General features: G+C 33.7%; 2 protein-coding genes across 2 annotated transcripts in view; one reads left to right on the forward strand and one right to left on the reverse strand.

The window, feature by feature from the left end:
- LOC143148329 (uncharacterized) overlaps positions 1-20,880 on the forward strand; it is a 130,921-nt gene that overhangs the window by 15,789 nt on the left and 94,252 nt on the right. The gene's annotated exons all lie outside the window — the stretch shown is intronic.
- Positions 4,794-7,195, reverse strand: LOC143148277 (uncharacterized). The gene has a single exon (XM_076314465.1). The coding sequence runs from the start codon at positions 6,895-6,897 to the stop codon at positions 5,293-5,295; it is 1,605 nt and encodes a 534-aa protein (XP_076170580.1). The 5' UTR covers positions 6,898-7,195; the 3' UTR covers positions 4,794-5,292.

The following is a 20,880-nucleotide window of genomic DNA, read 5'->3' on the forward strand; positions in this document are numbered from 1 at the left end:
CTTGCCCATTTGTTCGCAAAGTGCGCATCGTTTTGTCGGATAACGGATCATTTTTATGACACGTGATATTTCGTCCGTAGTAACGAAAGGATTAAGCCTATCGTAACGAGTGAAACTGGATGCTCCTTTACTTCCTTAATCCTCTCGTCGTATCGTAAAGTTAAAGATCACAAGGTACATACAATCTTACAAAGTAACAAAGAGTACGGCTCTTCCGTTTTCGAGAAATAAATTCTCAAAAATTCGAAAAACTTCCATCGTTGAACATCGATTGTGTAGTATTTTATAGAAATACTCGTGTATAGAAAAGAACGTTTTGATGCAAAAAAAAAAAAAAAAAAAAAAAAAATGAACAAAAAGGGAAACGGAAGGATGAAAACGGAGTCGCGGATACACGAGAGTTCGAACTTGGATAGAGATACAAAAATGGTCCCACTGGTGGCTGCGCCGTTACCTGCGCTGCGTTACTTTGGTGACAATAATTTCATTTGCGTAACTGACATTGGGGACCGAAATCTTAGTATTGTTAACCCTATTGCACCCCTCGGGTCTTTCTCGACTCATTGTATTATTTTTCTACGATTAAAACTATTATAATGTATGCGATTATTCCTTTAATCGTTTCATCGTGTTGCAAAGTTAGAAATCTAACGAGAGACATGTCCGAAGTAATTCTCATTGGTTTTAATGAAATCTGACAGGCTTACATTTACATTTACAACAATCGTAACTAGAATTATAGCCGCAGTTACGAAAGAAACGAGTGAAAGTATTATAATAACGTTCCTCTTTTTCCAAATTATCGTCGTGAATTTTTAATAATCTCTCTTTGTGACTTGTTCGAAGAAGTGAAAATTTCTCGATATAAATTGATACTCGACTAGGAAGCAGTATCGAATTTAAAAGAACGAGATAATCGATTCCCAGCAGTGACGTATTCGGCAAAATGATCAAACTTCCTACTTCGTGTTTTCTCGAGACAGAGCAGTTTGTAACCTTTCGGAGGGTAGTTTCACCCCTTAAACTTGAGTTTCCGCAGCAAAAAGAAATACGTATTCCTCATTTTTTACCACCGTACGAACTTGTAAAGTTTCACCAAAATGAGGTGGAGACACGTCGGGAATGTTCCTTGTGAGTATCGAACAATAGTGTTCCCTATTGGGAAAACATATCGAAATAATATAATAATATGTGTAACCATAATGTAAAAATCGGCTTTAAACTTCCTTCCGTATTGGATTCGGAAATAATTTTACTTTTAGATCCTACTGAGTTAATTTTTTAAGGCGAGAAATTCTTTGTCATTCCCGTAACCGCAATTTTACGATACGAAACAAAATGGATAATAAAAAGAAGACTTCTGTAAGAAAAGTGAAAGCGGTAAAATCTGTAAATGTTTAAAAATATGTTAATATCGATTAAATTCGCAGCAATAAAATGAATACTTAACAGGAGAAAACAGTTACGAATTAGTACATTAAATATGCAAAAATTGACAAATCAATTCGATGGAAAACAATATATTTCGTTTCTACTTTTCCGCTATTAATAATCCCTAATGTCGGAAAACTCTCAAATTACGAATTAATAATCGAGAATAGCACTTCTAACCAACAATTTCTTCATATTTTTGCAGAGGATCTGCAAAATCCTAATGATTTGCACGCCTATGTACTTTAATCCTTAATTGATATCCTGAAACAAATATTTGCATTGTTTATTTAAATTAATGTTTTCTTCCCCTTTTATTTACCCTTTTAATAGACATCGAAGGAAGTGGTCCTTTTATGTAGAGTGAGTCGCCTAATTTGACGACCTTAAATTACTTGTAAACTGTTCGTTTTATAACTCAGAGGTCGAAAGAAAATGATAAAACTTTCTTAATGGGTCCCATTTGAACATTTTCAATGGAAAATAAAATTTATAAAATGAATTAAATGCGAATAGAATTTATGAAAAATAAAAATAAAAACTCTTGTACAATGGAATTAAAATATTTTGTTCCTCGAGAGGTAACTTTAAAAAACGTTTGGTAAAAGTTTGTTTCTCTACAAATCCACAAAGGACAAACATTCTCTGAAGGAAACATAGATTTTAATTGTTTTAATTGGATCCGCATTTCAAACACAAATTGCATTGTTTGAAGAGGATGTTGTAGAAAACGATGACTTTCTTACTATTTTCTTTTTTTACCAAAATATAAAGAATACTGAATGCTTGAAAAGGAAGCTACAAATTAAAATATATATCAATGACACATCTTAACTTACAAGCTAGTAAAAAAAGTGTCATAGTTTGGCTTCATATAAGGTAAATAACAAGTAATTATTTGGCTGCATTCAATGATTAAAATATTGAGAGAGTCATTATTTCACTTTAAATTTCACTCACGTGTCAATCTATTGATTGCTTATCGTATGTATGTGGAATTACAATTTATCGATTCGATTTCATAAACAATATTTTTCTTGTCCACTTTTTCTATCGAATTATTGGCAAGACTTAGGAGATCGTCGTTAGAATACCACTTATTGATTTAACTTAAGTAACGTTGACGGACGAAAATTTGTTTCCTGAATTCAGTTTTATCGCCCAAAATTGCTTCATTCCAATTACTGCTCCAATTCGATGCGATTTCCATTGCATGAAAAGTTCGTCGCGCTGTCGTGGACTGCCCGATGAAGTAAATATTTCAGTGATCTATTTCAATTACAGAGCACGAGTGGTTTCAGGAAATTACGGGCATTGTAAAGTAACGGGATCTAACCGAGTAAATCCGTGTACCACGTTACGACTTTCTTCGTGAGTCGTAAACTTATGAAACAAGCCCCGAGAGCACCACTCGAATGTCATTGCTGCGAGCGTATGGGGTCGTTACTTTTGCCATTACGTCTTGCCGTACTTTTGTCTTTCGGGATCTTGTTGTTATAAGAAGTTCACGCTTCGTTCAAATTCTTTGCTGTATAAATCTCTTACTTTTAGGGAAGTCCTTGAATGAAAATTGCTAGTTAAATCGTTCCGAAGTGCAATAGAGCGTTATCTTATAGGCAAGGAAGACATCCAAAGATGGATCCGAAAATCAGTGTTTCCAACAACTCATTGCTGTATAATATACGAAGAATAAGTTTTTTTATACGAAAAACTTGGTAGAAATAAATATTACGATGAGTAAATTGAAACTTTTAGAATAAATTAGCACAGTGTATTTGTGTTGTGTTATGCACATATTGTGTAAACCTATTGTGGAATAATTTATTAATTATAAATAGTATTAATACTTAGACGGATACTTAGCCAGATTTATTATCAGCTGTTCGAGAAGATAATAAGGAAATAATTTTTATTAACATTCACCATTTACTTTTACTATTACTAATTTTTTATTTCTATTTTTATATCTTTTTACCAATTTTTTTCTTATTTTTAATTAAAATTGTAAGTATCATTATATTCGTAGAGTTACAATATTTTATGATTATTAACGATAATGATGATTTTTCAAAAATATCAAAAATAGATATTTTCAACCTTCTTTTCAGAGAAAAATAACTTATTGAAGATCATAAATAGAATATAACTATTTAATTTGTATAATATTACTTTAGAGTTTTCATTGAACTGAACAAGTTTTACTTGAAGCATATGTCAAAATGAAACACCCATAACAATTAACAAGAAAATGCAATGTCTAACCTATCGAATGTCTGGCTATAGACAGTTTACTATCACTAGTCTCTGCGTTCACACTTTATGCTTGTCTACCTCCTAGCCCTTCATTTGTAACGTGAAACATATTTTATTAAAAATTTTCTCCAAAATTTATACTCACATTATTTTCCAAATTATTTCGCGTAGAAGTTTCAAAAATTAATCAATCGAAAAATGTATATAAATTTACTAACAATTCGATTCAAAATACTCAAGTTTTACACTCGTTTTTGTTTTTTTAACAAATTAAAAATTTCCTTCTTCGTGTAGTACGATAGACCTCTATCTAAAATTAAGTTCAAAAATTGCTTTTACCACAATTAACGACTCTGTATATAATTGTTTTATACAATTGCCAACGAAAAGGCAACGGACCATAATTGTTTCAGTTTTATACGTTAAACATCTTTTAACACGTTGTGGACACATTTTTCTAAATACAAGCTCCGTGTAGTTTTATAACAGGGAAGTTAAATTCTTTTGAATTAAATAAATTCATTTGTCAGAAAGTTTGTTAGCGTTTTAATTTTATTCGTGAAAATGGATAGAAGTTATACACTTTTCTAATGTAGTAAAAGAATTTCATTTTATATCATGTTGAAGCATATTATAATATTATATTTCTGTGCATTTTAACATAAAATAGCATTTCAACATTTCACGTCTGTTTTCTCTTTGTATTCTACCGAGAATTGCATTCTCGAAAAGGTGTATATCGTGCAAAATAGTATTCGCTTCTTATTTCTCCGAAACACTTTCCGTTTCGTACAGTCTCTAGAAAAGGATTTTCTGTATTGTAGCTCTCTAGCTGTAGTAAGTTCTTGTAATCAGGATTTTCAGTATTATCGTTCCTCTGGACAGAATTTCTCCCGTCGAGGATGCTTTTATAATTCACTGTTTCAATCCTAACATGGTCTCTAACAAGGGAACACCGCGAACCGTCACTCCCGGATTTGAATGAAACTTTGTAGGTTTATAGAGTGATCCAAGACAAGAATAACGGTATGCTTCATTCGTGCCCAATCGCCCTTTAAGGGTGTGAAAACAACCCTCGAAGTCAAATCGGCATTTCCACTTTTTCGCGTATATCTTTTAAAATACATGAAATACAAAAAAATGTTTTAGGTAAAAGTTTAATGGTACAATGAGCGCTATAAATTTACATTAAGAAAATTTTAAAACAAGTTTTTTTTCTTAAAAAGAAAATTTTTTTTTACGTTATTTTAAAGAATTTCTACATTTTGATAATAACTAAAAATATTACTTGTTTTATTCTGAATTCAACCATGTATACTAATTTTACTATACACCATCGACTTATGCAGATACACGACGAAACGTACACCGTGCGCGCGATTCCGCGCTAAAAACACACAGTAAATTACATATTCAGATTTCTTGTTTTCGTCGCACTTCCTAATACATGACGATATTGAGTATGATAACATAATAATAGCATAATATAAGATATTACATCAAGATTGATGACATGTTACATACTATATCACATATATCCATACATAAACATTTGTTTCATACTAATTTAATATTTTATCCTATTTTGAATAGGTTTATACATGTATCTCATTCAACATAGTTTTCACATAGGTGATGTGCATCAAAGAAATGTTCTATACATAGATACTTTTTGCAACAAGCACATCTTATAATAGCAGGCTTATCACACATATTACAACGAGGCAGGTTATATACTTCAGGAAATTTGAAACAGAAATCTACTGGATTTTCAAATTGCTGGTCTGGCCTTTGTTCAAGGTATCCACTTTTATACCAAGAGTATTTAAATAATTCCCGGAATCTCGGAGAAGACAACTGGTTGTGTGTGAGAGATTGCAGTTTGATAATATTATTTCGCAGATGTAAATTTATATCAAGATCATATAGTAACACCCGATCTGAAAAAGTTCTCACAAAATTTTTCCATACCCGAAAACCGTAAACATCCAGCGGTTGTATCAAACCTGTTGTTCCTTTCGGTATGGTTAACGTAATAAGTTCTTTGTCAGCCGGAATACTTTGCTGAAAAGTCGAAGGACAATGGCCGCTCCACGAATCAAGTAACAGAACACTTTGAAGTCCAGTCTTTGGTAAAAAGACTTCTTTAAGCCAAATGTTGAAATGGTGCGATGTCAACTTCCCAGATTTTGAAGCAGTAACATACACATTAGCCGGTCTAAATAAGCTTTCTTCTACCCTGGGTCCAAATTCCCCACTAGTTTCTTTTAACACCATAAATAGGGGTGACAGTAAATGACCGCTCGCGGAAATGGTAGGGAGAATCGTATAACTATGTGTAGTTGAGGATACTGACTGCACGGATGCTTCTATGGTCTTTCTACCACGGTACGATAACGTACGACCAGAATGAATTTCCAAATTAAATCCACTCTCATCAGCGTTGTAAACGTTATTTGGATTGTACATAGCAATGTATGGTTTTACCCGGTTTACGAAGTCGGTGGATGTCAATTGTAATTGTTGCTTGTCCCGTTGTGTGGAACGACTGATGAATTTTGTAACCTTTCTTGAAACGATGTTGTGCGCTTTTTTGAAATTCATGATCCAGGTATGGCCAGCTTTAAATGTAGGAAGGTCGACGTCCTCCTTTGCTTCTAGCGCCCATTGCTTTATATCCATGTCATGCACAAAGGAGCCCTGATTCATAGCAGCCTGAAATTTGTCCAGTACATACTTCACTATTGATAATATCTTCTCTCTGCGTGTACCACCTCTCGCCAATGTTTCTTCCCATTGATACAGTTGTTTAACTGATTTAACTTTTCTAAATTTATGTTGTACACTGTCGAGAGTCCTGCGCGTTTTTTCACCGCTTCTCCAAAATTCAACAGCTCGAGATTTATAATTGAGGTCTACGTTACCACTTTCACCCGAGACACACCTCTCATCAAATTCATTGCTACTAACGTTTTCCTCGATATTACCCTCTTCAACAAACTCACATTCTTGAGGCCGCGCTAGATCTTCGTATTCCAGGGTCGTAACATAGTCGGTTGTAAATGAAACTTCGTTCATACTATCAAGTATCATAGTATGTATAATTTCTGATAGTTCGATTTCCCTATGATTAACAGGAGACGGTGGTTTACTGGATATATGTAGAGCCGTTACCAGTAAATTAATTACGTTTGCCGGATTTATGTACACCATTTTATCGATAACTAATGCTACATGCAGTTGAAAGAGTACCAGTGATACTGACAATGAATTCCAGTGACGAAGACTAGGTATTTATAAGGAAACAGGAAGATAAGAAAAAGAATATCTTAACAATTAATACAAAGAACTGTCGGATGACATGCGTTTTCCGTGAATCACACTATCTCGTATTTACAGAGCATAAGATATGAGATTAATAACATCACAAACAGCCATGCAAAATTACCAATAATTGATTACACGGTTGAAAACGCAGGACCATCGGGGGAACGCGATAGCATTCTTGAAACTCAATTTTTTTTTTTATATCTCATTAATATAAAATATATAGATTAAATATATCTCATACAAAACAAGTACAGTTATGAAATTTAATACATTTTAATATCTTTGAATATGTTATTGTATTTGTTATCGTCATATATTAGGAAATGCAACGAAAACAAGATATCTGAATATGTAATTTACTGTGTGTTTTTAGCGCGGAATCGCGCGCACGGTGTACGTTTCGTCGTGTATCTGCATAAGTCGATGGTGTATAGTAAAATTAGTATACATGGTTGAATTCAGAATAAAACAAGTAATATTTTTAGTTATTATCAAAATGTAGAAATTCTTTAAAATAACGTAAAAAAAAATTTTCTTTTTAAGAAAAAAAACTTGTTTTAAAATTTTCTTAATGTAAATTTATAGCGCTCATTGTACCATTAAACTTTTACCTAAAACATTTTTTTGTATTTCATGTATTTTAAAAGATATACGCGAAAAAGTGGAAACGCCGATTTGACTTCGAGGGTTGTTTTCACACCCTTAAAGGGCGATTGGGCACGAATGAAGCATACCGTTATTCTTGTCTTGGATCACTCTATAAACCTACAAAGTTTCATTCAAATCCGGGAGTGACGGTTCGCGGTGTTCCCTTGTAAGTAGGATTATAAAGAATCGAGTACTAGACAAAACTAAAACAGAGAAATAACATTAAATTGAATTGCACGGTAATTGTTGTTCATGAATAGTAATAAACGATCATCTTCGTGAGGGAATATAATACATATGAAATATTAAATATCGTTGGATAAGTTAAACTGAACACGAGTGATTTCACATTGCAATTAATTAAATTATTTATGCTATGTATATTTTAACGAAACGCGTAATCGCAATGGGGAAACGTTATTGATTCCAGTGATAATTACGTATTAGAATAGAATGGCAGATTTTGTAGCGATGAGATTACCTATTTTCTTTCTACGATAATTTTTTGACGATCACCTAACGTTCGTATGTATTAGTACTTTTACGTTAAAATTATTTTGCTTTTATTTTGTATTCTTCGAAATTATTTGATCAAATGATCCTCGATGTATATGACCAAATTTACATACGAGTCTCTCAGAAGCAAACCAATTGATCTTGTAAAATAGAAAATTGATGATGTGATTACGAATTGAACAGAAATTGTAAAGGTTCGTATAAAGCCAAACTGATCAACTCCGTTTTCGCGAATTTCTCAAATTTAGCCGAATTTGATGAGAGAATATTGAAACAATGCTTACCACAACAATTGTCTCTGTTTTTTATCTCGTAAAGACGATCAATTTAGCTTCTGGAAGGTTCCTAGCTTCTGGGAAAATTCATTAAATAAAATAATAATACAGTTAGTACAAACACACATTTCGATCCCAATTTTGTCTTCCACAGAATATCAATTTCGATTCTTTTTGTTTCATTCACAACTTCTTATTGCAAATTTACATCGACATATTTATTTTTAATGTATTCGTTGCTTCTTTTTGTCCGTTTCTTAGCGTATACAATTTGTTTTCTCTTATGTTAACGAATTCATTTCGACTTTCTCGTTTTTAAGGCATTGAATGTTTCTTCTTGCCTATTTCTTTATATACAAAATATGTTCTTTCTTATTATAGCTCGATATACTGATAAATATCTAGAATTAGAAATAAAATACGTTATCATTATCATACGAATATAGTATGGTTGTATTATCTGCATTACTATTTTATATAACAACAGCACGAGCAATTACATCTTTGATTCGACTAAATTTAGAACACGTTCTCCAAACATTTATACCCTACTCGATCTTTGTTCAATATTTCACTTTCGCTTTTGTATTAGTTTTCTTTTTTATTATTTTATTTCATTTCAAGGGGTATATACCCCCTTCTGGGATATTAACGACCGTATTTACATGTAAATATTGGTTGTACGTAACATAGAATAGTACATAGTAGAGTGACCTGAATAGTCTCTCAAGAATAATGAATCGTTGAATCGGTCAGTTATACAAGGTTAACGATTCCTATTTCTCTTTCACAAAAGGTAGCGTTGCAATTTTCGCATTTCGATTTTTCTTCTTTCGTCGGGTGTGCCAATGTTAACTTGGTCCAATCATGAGTCAATTTATTATTCTTTGGCCTTTCTGTCGAAATGCTTTGCAGGGTACCCAGTCTTCGTTCAATTTTTTCTCGATTGGCCGCAGTTAGAGGTTACATCGATCTTTTCATTTACAATTCTACCGTTCATTGGTTCTTTCTTTTTTATTAAATATTTTGTTAAATCTTCGTCGTCGCACGGTATTATTCGATATATTTTACGATTGTCTTCACATTTACTTGTTTGTTTTCCCCTTCGTTTTCTCGTTTCCCTCGATTGTATTTCACTCTATCGCATCGCTTCTCCAGAGAACATTCTTCTGCGAATGTTTCCCTCTAAATGGTTCGAAAGTATCATGGATGCACCCACAGTAGCCTGATCAGCCGCAGTGAAACTGTAGCGTTATATAGTTTTCGACGGGATAAATGGCGCGGTGTACAAGGGTAATTTAATGGGCGAAAAGGCAACGGACCATTTATCTTTCAGCCGGTGCTCGTTTTCGTTCTACCTGTGAAAGAAAGTCTGGAAAATATCGTCCGGAAGAATGGACGGAGGGGGAGGTAGGCGTAAAAAGTACGAGAAGGTGACCTCCGAAGAAAAATGTTGGTCAGGATTGAATGGCGGAAAAAGAACCAATGGCTGGCCAGCTTCGATATTGTAATTCGCTCGTTTTGGTGAACGCGCGGTTGAATCCGTGACTTTCGAATCAACCAACCGCTCGTAAATAATTCTGTCAGCGGTTTTTCACGGTAACTTTATCGAATGATCGATTTCGTTACGTTACGAATATATACAGTTACGTTCGTTAGGTAAATGACAGCGAAATAATAATAAGGACAGATGAAAAGGTATCTGAATTTTTGCAGGGGAATAAACGTGGCTCGGAACGTTAATGATAATGTAGACGATACTTGAATCGACTCGTATGTATAATAATAAATCTATTATTTAATAGTAACAATAAGTGTCAATAATAAGAAGAATAGTAATAGTACTATGGATGCCGATTATTGATCAAATTTTGCATAAATGTTTATTAGTTCAAGATGAAAATTATGCACCAATTTCGTTGCTGTTACCTTTCAACTTTGACCTTAAAACGTTTTTCCGTTCGACTGTCTTCGGGTATTTAAGTGAAAAAATGTGCCGAATGTACGAGATTCGTATCTTTAATTTTATAATAAAATGAGAAGACGAAGGAAATATAACAGCAGCCTGTAGCATCTATTATAATAGTTTTAACTATAGGAAAACAGTACGAGATTGTGATGATACACTTACTATATATCAGAGTAGCTGTATTTATATCAATATAATTCTTAGCTTACAGAAGATATTGAAAAATGTTTTAAATGAAAGTTTACTGGTTCTGGAGTCCTTGCGAATTAGTAGGAGGAAATGTTCGAAAATGCGAACTACTTCCAGACACGAAATTATTAAAATGTGTATTGAAATTTACATATTAAATTAAAATGCATTCGTATCGAGCAGAGTATTTCTAGTAAATGTATGCTTTGTCCATTTATTTTATCGTGAAAAAGTACTGGAATTGTAAGTAGAGTAAAACATTGTTGATTCGAACTTTAATGACCACATTTCGTCCCCTTGATTAGTACCATATTAAATTTGTTCATACATTTGCGTTTGCGTATTTTCTCACAGCCGAATACAACAGTTTGAGTTTTGAGTTTCCCAATTTGCATTGAAAAATTTTATAATGGATTTGGACAACTTTGTCTCCAATTAATTTAGATTAAAGGAGTTTGAACGTTTTGCAATTTATCGACCGCATAACATCTTGTCAAGAAATTTTTACCAACACGATGTCGATGTACTTTAATAATTAAACAAATTTCTAGAACGTTCGTAATGTTTTAAACTGCAATAGTGACGTATTATTATTTAGCACGATAGTAATTTACTAAACCGATACAATTTAATTACACAATAGTCATTAATTTTCTTCTTGAACGCGATTGTAACGATAATTAACGACACAAAAACATTACGAATACTTTGGCATAATACAACGAACAGTGAAAGAGATGTTGCAGCTAAAAGCATTTAACGTAATATTATATTATTGTTAACTTTTTATCTGTAACACGTATATTCTTTGCACAAAATTTTGACTCATAATTATCTGAAACGTGTTAGATTTCGATAACGTTACAATTATTATTAAAATTCACGTGTATAACGAAATTGTTTAATTCAATCGCACATATTGGACCCAGAATAACTTGAGGAGGAGATTGAACTTTTCGATTTTGAATTTATGAATTTCAGTTGTTAATGTTCGTGCAAGCGGAAAGTTCGAATAACGATGCACGTAATAATGTGTGCGGGAAATTTTTTATTCGCGTCTCGGATTCAATGCTAAATACGGATGCTTCGTTTCAAGTATCATTAACATTGTGGAACAAAAAGCTCCTAAAGAATGGTTGGAGATCGAATGGTTGCATTTACCGTTGAATGTGCAAGGCAAACAGAGGACTCTATTTTGCCAAGTTTCGCGACAGAGTTGTACAGAGTGTTCAAATAAAGAGTTCTATACTTACAATTAGAGGACGTATAATGCTCGCAAATGGAGTAAATGCTGATCGAAAGTTAATTTGGTCAAAATTAGAAGTTTTCGATGTTTATAATCCGAGCGATTTACTTGTATTTTCAACTATGAGAATAATAATATAAAACAACTAAATTTACTAAATAATTGTATTTGTTTAATGTTTAATAATTTCATAATATGAATCTCTAATGAATCTCAAGGCATGAACACGATACGATAATCATTTATTTACAAATTTCACGTGATAAACGTTTTTCTGCCACCAAAATTCTCTTGTATTTTAATTATTTAATATATACGCTGCTTAACAATGAATAATTTATAAACGACGAGGACACGTAATAGACAAAATATGTTCCTTCAACTTTTTCGATCACCATTCGGAACGTCGCTTTATAATCCGGTTCGTAACGTTAATTGTTACCAAAATATTGTAATTAATTGTGAGTTCGTTATGTTTTCGAAAAGTAAATCGGTACGCTCTTATCGTATTACGTAATATTTCGTGTAAATTATTCATTTCGTAGAATATTTACTAAGAGAGCCATCGCAGGGGTTGGAAACGTTAAACTATAATTAATGTTCATAGGATATTAAAATAATTCATTTTGATCGATTGTCGTTCGAATTGAAATACGTTTACGTTGAAACAATGTCGGAGGATGAAAATAAAATGTCGACGAAACAAACGATGCAAAAGGATCGTAACGAAATTATTTCGCTACTTAATAGTTATACGAATACTGGTTTATTATTTTTTCTACACAGATTTGTAGCATCGGTGTTGAAATGTCGAGTGTACGTCCTAGTCAAAGACCATTTCGAATATTAGGCTTAGAGAGGTAAAATTGATCGCCGGTCTGGATAGCTCGATTGGTTCGAGCAATCATGCGGCAAACGGGAAATCTGAATTTGGATCTCGGTCCAGCAATCCAATCGACCGATTCTTTTTTTTCTTTGCAGTGTAAGACTTGAAAATAAATATTCGTCGCTTTCCTCCTCTCCCACGCAACGTGTGTTGCGTTTGTTTATAATTACTAGCGAACGAAGGGAAGAAAACGATAATACACGATTAAACTTTCCATATTATTTGTTCGGGTTTCGTATGTTTCGTTAATTATGCTCTTATTCGTGTAAAGTGTAAATGTAAGGTCTAATGCTGTACAAACTTTAGTTGTGTAATTTAAAATGTAATCTAAACGTAAATAAGTATTTATAATTTTAGTACGAATATTTCACATTTGTGCGTCGAAGAAAATATCTTTCTTCGAAAGTATCTTAAATTGTTCAACAACTGTTTACAACGAAGATCGAAAGTAACGACTCTCTTCAATTTTAGTTAACGATTAAATTATACGTAACCTTATAATTACGTGTATATTACATTCTTGAAATTTGGTTCACTATTTTAGAAATACTATTTGTGTATTTTACAATTATCGTCCGAAAGAATTTTAAATCTATCTCGTATAACAAGTGTTTTTCATAATCTCTACATTTGTGAATTTTCCGTCTTTATTACTTTTTATCGATAAAACTTTTTCGCGGTAGTATCGATCGAAATGTAAAACCAGTTTTTAGAATTTACACGATGGGATAAATCTCCTTATCTTTTCCCAGAATCGTATTTTACGGAGAATTAGTTGGACTCCATCTCGGTGTTCGATGAACACAGCGGTATTCAATAAAGATAAAAACACATTAAAGGTAAAACAATTCAATTTATTGAAAACTCGCAACGTATTACATTTGCACACCGGTCCGTACCCTTTCCCGGATGTTTTTCGCAAAAAAAATGGATAAGCTGATTTTCAATTGCGTCCAGGGCTCGCTCCTTGTCGAATGTATTTTGTAAACATCGCTCGGATCCACGATTCGCATTTTGTGTCTATCACAAATCGGGCCAACCTTTAATCATTCGAAGTGCATCCTCTCACCTCTCCCACAGTGTTCAAACTTTTGTAAGGTAGTACATTTTATTCAACGTGGATACAAAAGGCGTTTGCAACGAATTTTTAGGACCCGTAGCTACGCAAACCCAACCCCTCCGTACTCAACAATTTCGAACAGGGCGCTTAAAATTTTCGACGAGCCTTCGAAGCGACCGGTGGTGTCCTTAGACTGTCGTTGTCGACGGTGAAACGGAAGAAGGAAAAAAGTAAACGAAGGGAGTAGATCGATAAGTCTACGTCGATAAGTTTCCATCTAAAAGTCGAAGTGACCCGTGAAGTAGTGATACGACAAATAGTCCCGACGCAGCATCGTGGTACGCATGGCAACCGTGTCTCGGATGGGAGATACGGTTTAGATCACAGAGAAGTTATTTCCTTTGACAAAGTATCGTGAGGTGAATAGGATATGAGCACGGTTCGCGCGAAGTTTCTACAAGCAAGGACACGAAAGAGATGCTCGAAACGAACTTGGATTTTCCTCGTAATTTTCTTTTCAATTTCTCTGCGAGATAAACCGAATTGTTTGTTCGAAAAATAACTAATGAACTTTAATTACGACACGGCTTGTTCTAAGTTTCGTTCGCCGGATGGAAAACTGTTTCAATTACGTTCAATGCAAATATTGGATCGCTTTGGTAGTTCGGTACGATCATTTCGAACGATACGTCGTGGCGAAAATATCCGATACGATACATTCGGCATATACCTATAATATAATCGAGTCACGTTTCGATCCTCGAGCTAGAAAATTCCCGCGTTATTCAAACACCGTGTTCCATCTCGTCCTCCGATAGACGATAAACGAAGGGAGATCGGTCATTGTTTTCCATCGATGTGAATGATTATTCGAGCACATTTTTTTCAACGTTTAATCACTCCGCACCCGTTAGCGAATGAAAATTAATCGTTGGACGGTTCCAATCTCTCGTGCACCTCGAGATTTTTAAATTTTGCGGCCGGGACGAGTAACAATAGCGAGACTGATCCGTCTTCGATGGCCGTGTTTCGTCAAGCAGCGTGTAAGGGGATAAGCACAGGAAGTAATCAAGCAAAATGTGAAATATTAAAGGCAACCATTCATCCTCTACTTCTTAGCACTTGAGAATATAACGCAGGAGGCCTGTGCCAGTGCCGTTTTCACCTAAATGCTCTCGGTGGCTTGCCGCTTTTAACGAAAAAGCCCTCGGTCTTGTGTACAGCTCTCGGCGAATGTATATGCGGTGGGTTTTTTCTCCGATGCGTGTGTAACTGTGTGCATGTGCACTCGCGACTATACGCGATGCCCGCTAATGTTTCCACCGCAAAAGAACAAAAGGTCCGACACATTGAAGTTCGGTAGACTGTGTCTTCGTTCAATGCGAGACCGTTGTCCTGTCGTTGCCGAAGGAACCGTCCTGGAAGCAAGAATGGGAATAAAATCATTCTGTGCGCACGGTAACACCGCCATTCTCGCGCGAGTCGAGTGAAACGGTATTGAAAATTAATCAAATATATCCGTTCGGTCGATTAGTTTGATTTTTCCCTTTTATTAACTGTTTTACGTCGTATCGACTATGTACACGGTTAGATCGATCGGTTGTTTCCTCGTTATACTTTGTCTACTAATTTTTTATCTTTTACGAATCCAAGTAGGTTGTGTATCTTGGAGTTGAGGTTGCCCTTAAGGAGAGGTTCTGGTTTGTGTTTTTAGCGATAAAAGTTATATCCCGGGTAGTTGAAAATTAAACGATCAATCACGATTAGTGTGTTTTCAGTCTTTACATGTCCGAAGTTGGCTTCCTTTAAAGCAGGTAAGGATTGGAGATTCTCGAAGCGATCTATTCTTATACGAGTTACGGCAGTCTGTTCTTAAGATCTGGGAGAGGCTGTTATTACGGCAGAACTGTTGTAAATGCAACCAAGTAGAATTGGAAAAATGATTGAAATATTTTTCTCGGTCGGTAAGATAGATATTCGTTACGGTTGAACCTCGATAAATGTGACCAAGACGACTGCACGAGAACCTCGTTCGTTGCATTGTGTTGACAAGTGGAAAGAATGGTCATTTTATTGAAAATTGATGAAATAATAGTAGCTCTCGTTTCTGAAACAACTACTATCATTTATAATAAAACGGTAATCAAAGCTTATCGTAATTTAAATTAAAAAATATTCTTTCTGTTAATAGAAAATTGTCTTTCATAGAAAACGACTTTGTACCGCATCCATAGATGTAGGGAGTATTTTTAGATAATGTAATTAAGATTGTTTATACCCTGGGGATGATGTTTTCGTTTTACGTTACCTAAAAAGTTACAAGGACACTTTTTGTCCCTCGGGAGACACTATAAAAGATCTTGCATGAATTTTTCGTTTCCGGGCAATGCTAAAAATAGACATTTTTTAACGCCCTTCTTTAAAATAATTCGAATAATTTAAATATTTCTCACCACAATTTCCACCGAATTCGATGGAAATTAAGTGACATTTTGTCTGAGTTATCGAAGGATCGCTTTTTTTCAAATACAGCTGCATTCAAGCACGCCATGCAGTTTTAGAGGTAAAGAGAGAAGCTCGCCTATCAATGAAAGTTTCAGCGTCATTCAGATTGTTGCGTACTGTTGGAGAGAATGAACCTTTTTCTGTTCCTTTATTTCTACATTGTAGTAACGCACAAAAGGTACCGAGATTGTTCAATTGCTTTGCTTCGGTTACGTTTGCTATTGTTTTATTTTTATAAAGATTATTTCATAATTGCCTCTTACTAAAATAACCAAAGAAATTAAAAAAGAATTAATACACAACCTGTTTTCCCCACGAAACCATTGTATTCGTAATATTTCGTTGAGATTAGCTCGATATTAAGTGGAAATGTAAATTTCTTTCATTTATTTTGTTAGAGTCACGATTAATAATTCAGAAATATTCTTGAAGAAGAATATTACTCTCGGAATGTATATATATGCAATGTATGTACATGCTTCGTATTTACGGTCGTTTATTTTATTTCACAATGCAATACAAATTTTTCTTCATAGTATGGATTACGTTTTTTAATTAATAGTGATTAATTATAATCGCATATTTCTACTTCTTATGCTAATTATTTAAATAAAGTATATTATGAAAGTTCTACATTTTCGTTTCTGAGATTACAATACTGATTGCATTAATATCTTAACGATACGTGATATAATTACTTCACAAATTCGAATAATGTGGTACGTTCAAGGCAAAATTTGAAAAATGTTTTGAGTGCCAATTTTGAATCGTCACGGCCAGAATTTTTCAGGGAAAGCATCTGCTTGTAATTTTTACATTATAAAAACTAGTTTTCGGCTTAATGAACAATTTATGCCGGGAAATCAATCCTTTCTTACGAGAACGAAAAAAGATAAATTTATTACGGTTGATAGTTTCGGACATAAAAATTCGTTTGGGCAGTCATTTTTTACGAAAATAGACGAAAAACGTCAACTTTGACGCGTTGCGTTGTTTAAATAAATTTTAAACCAGAAAAATTACATTGATAATGATCGATTTGGCGTGAAATGATTCATTGCAATCTGTAAAATTACATTGTTTTGCAACAATATCTGATAGTAGGTGATTCTACGTATAAAAATAAATCGAAAAAATGAAATGAAATATTTTTGTACGAGTCTTCGTTTGCGAGAAAATCAATTTTGTGAATTTATCGGACACGCAGTGATCGAGTACGACTTGGTTGGCATGTCTGACCCTTACTCATTATTTCTACTTGTGTTAGTATTCGTGGACGTTGCCGGTAGTATGACCTATACAGTTATCCATTGTAACTGATTTTACCCAGCTAGAAGACAGTAAAGTCGACGAAAAACAAAATTGTGCTATACCAACATCCGTACTCACAAACACCAACGCAAGTAGAAATAACAAGTAACGGGCAGACACGTCAGTCGAGTCGTACTCGATCGCACACGTGCCCCAAAAAATTGTCAAAATCGATCTTCTCGAAAACATAACTTCGTATAAAAAAATCTGATGGTACATTTTTCAATTATTTTTACACGAAAAATCATTTCTACCCTAAATTGTTCTCCAAAATATGACCACAAAAGATAAGTAGTATTTTTCCTCGTAATGCTAGAACAATACTGTTACGCGTCTTTTTCTCATCAGCTTGCGTAATTCTACAATTACGGACAAAAGTCTTTTGCAATATTTAAGATTGTTACTTTCACTCTACCGATAAAAATGCTCGATTAATGTAAAAATTTTAATAAATTTCTACAAAATTTTTCTTTCGTACTTTCAACGCTTTTCAAATAGTACAACGAGGACTGTTGCCTCTCGTTATTAAGACATTCGATTAATCGATTGAAAATGATTTTTCGTCGTCAAAGTAGAGAGCGTGAAGTTTTACCGTGTTGAAGGGGTTTGACGTATTCAAAAGGCACTGTATTCTCCTTACGTGTGGAATGAGGTTATACGAGTACCTTCCAATTACAGACTCACTTGACACAGATTGTCGTGCCTCAAAGTTCCCCGTTCCAATGACTTTAACTGCTACTGGAAATTAGTAAGCGACAAGTATCACATGGCCGCCCTCACGCGTGAAATGCATTAGAGCGGTTACATAGTTTATGGGAGTCCCGACAATACGCTTGGGAATATGTAGTTTAATCTGCGAACGCATAAAACCGTAATCAACCGTGGAAATTTAGGTTGTAAACTCTCCGACTATTGCGTATGTCCCGTTTAGAACAAATTACACCGTTAATGTGTATGAATAAAAATAAAAATAATCAGTCGTCGTTATCGACCACGTTGCAAATTATTGATGGAGTCTATACAAATGTACCATACAGAATAATTGGAAAACAATAGGGGATCTTTTTAATATTCGAAAAGATAATCGTAGAGTGAAAAATAAATATTTAATAGAAATCCTGTAACATTTACAAAATATGTGTGTTTAATTTTAACATTATGTAGAATATAATTTCATTTAAAAATAGGAGACGATAATGTTCAAAGGGTTGAAATATATAGAAAAAAAAAAACATTTTTTTATAAGATTTTTGTAAAGTTCCTTTTTATAAAATAATCGAGTTCTTTTAGGATCCATCGAACAAAAATATTTTCCACTTTAGCACGTTGCAGACAACGTTAAGAGTTTATGGCTGCATCTGATGTATCCTTCACACAAGGATCATAATCTTCTTTGATACATACTTTCGGTACCTAATTTTGTACGTGTTTGAAATCCATTATACGTTCAAGGTTCAGCGTACAGTGAGTATATACAACTTTAATAGATTCGAAACTACTTTCAAAATCAATAGTCATTTAGATATGTATTTTCTAAATTTTAAATATGCACTTACACATGTATTTGCATTTGCAAATTAATCCAAACATTTCAATCGATAAAATATTCATTTAGAAGAGTACTTTGGTATTAAATTGATGGATATTCGTGAGGACGCATTAAACTTAATCTAATCGCTACTCATGACTATAGATACAATAACTAGAATTGATTATTTATGTGAATTCGCAATCGACTTTAATTTGGAAATTCGTAGTAAGTAATAAATAAGCATTAATTTTCAGTGGTTGCCACCATAACCCTAACAAAGCCATTCACGACGATATATAATTAATTTATGATCGTTTATTAGCGGCTAATTGAACATTAGGTTTGTCATCCGAATTGTGATTATCATCAGACAGAGCTGAGAATCAATCTCCTATAATGTATACATGTTTTACATATATCACGGTTGACCTAATACAGTCGCCGGTTTCAGTGGCGTGCCACAATTTCTGTCGTTTAATGAGAAGCGTGATTAATTTTGTTGCAACAATTTTGCATTTAATAATACCAGAACGATTCGCGTCGAAAGTTTTGCAGCACATTCCACAATATTCTGGTATATACAACATGCGATATAAGTACATTGAATAATAAGGTGGAAACGGAATAACAAAAGAAATACAATTTATCAAAAAAGAATTGATATAAATTTTAAATAATATTGATCGAATAAGCTCCTGAATTAAATAATATAATACATAAGAAATATTTCTCAGTCTCTGTCGGTATTATAAAGACTGAGTATATTAATTTCAAAAAACATTTCCAATAATTTAACAAAATTTGGTGAGTTTTGTATAATATAATTTATAAAACTTTACGCTTAGACTTGGGTTTGTTGTTCGACTGTTCAGTAAGGCTAATTGAGAATATCCGAAGAAGGGTTTATTACCTTTATGGAAATACATTTTGAAATTACACGTTACCTAAGGTTTTGCAAAGTGTAAATATTTATTAACGGTTATGTAGAATGATATTTTCTAAGCTAATCGGGCCCATTTTTTAAAACAAACTCGATATCTATGAGTTATTTCTATAGATTGATTCTATAGAAATACACTTCAATTTTTCCTCTTTAAAAATATATTTTAGATCATTTGGTAACATATCTATGGAGAAGATTCGAGCTGTAAGACACACGATAGTTTGAAACTGAATTATCTTTATTTTTTTGTTTCTTATCGTCGAGTCTGTTTGTTGAATTGCAAAACCTTGACTATTATAGAAAAAGAAATTTGCAATATTCTTGCAAATGATCCGAAATTTGTGCAATAATTATTGTTACCAATCGAACGAGAAACTACACTTACGATGTATATCTCGCTACCTATGGTTACTCCTCCAACGTCACTCGTTGCTAAGTGACCATCCCCTTTATTTGTCAATGCAATGCAACGAACGAGGCTCTCGTGCGATAATCGAGGTTCTACCGTAGAGAGTCAGTGAAGTATCACGGTAACAGATTTATTAAACGTGCTCTTAATCAAAACTCTCTCGACAAGTTTCATATTTGTATCGGAACACTATTATTATGTATTAATTTTCCAAAACGAGTACAAACTGATTCGCTCTACTATCGTTTTCAGGGTTTTATTATCGTTTTCAGTGCTTCGAAAGCAGTTGGATTTTATTACACATGGTCCTCGATTCCCAATAGAATTTATGTAACGTTGAATCTTCTCGAAAGTTCACTCGGCTCTCGCGATATTCAC

This window comes from Ptiloglossa arizonensis, chromosome 6, assembly GCF_051014685.1.
Source record: "Ptiloglossa arizonensis isolate GNS036 chromosome 6, iyPtiAriz1_principal, whole genome shotgun sequence".
Classification (NCBI taxonomy): Eukaryota; Metazoa; Arthropoda; class Insecta; order Hymenoptera; family Colletidae; genus Ptiloglossa; species Ptiloglossa arizonensis.

Excerpts from the sequence above, each read along its gene's own strand:
- LOC143148277 (XM_076314465.1), bottom strand. The coding sequence starts at position 6,897 with ATGGTGTACATAAATCCGGCAAACGTAATTAATTTACTGGTAACGGCT.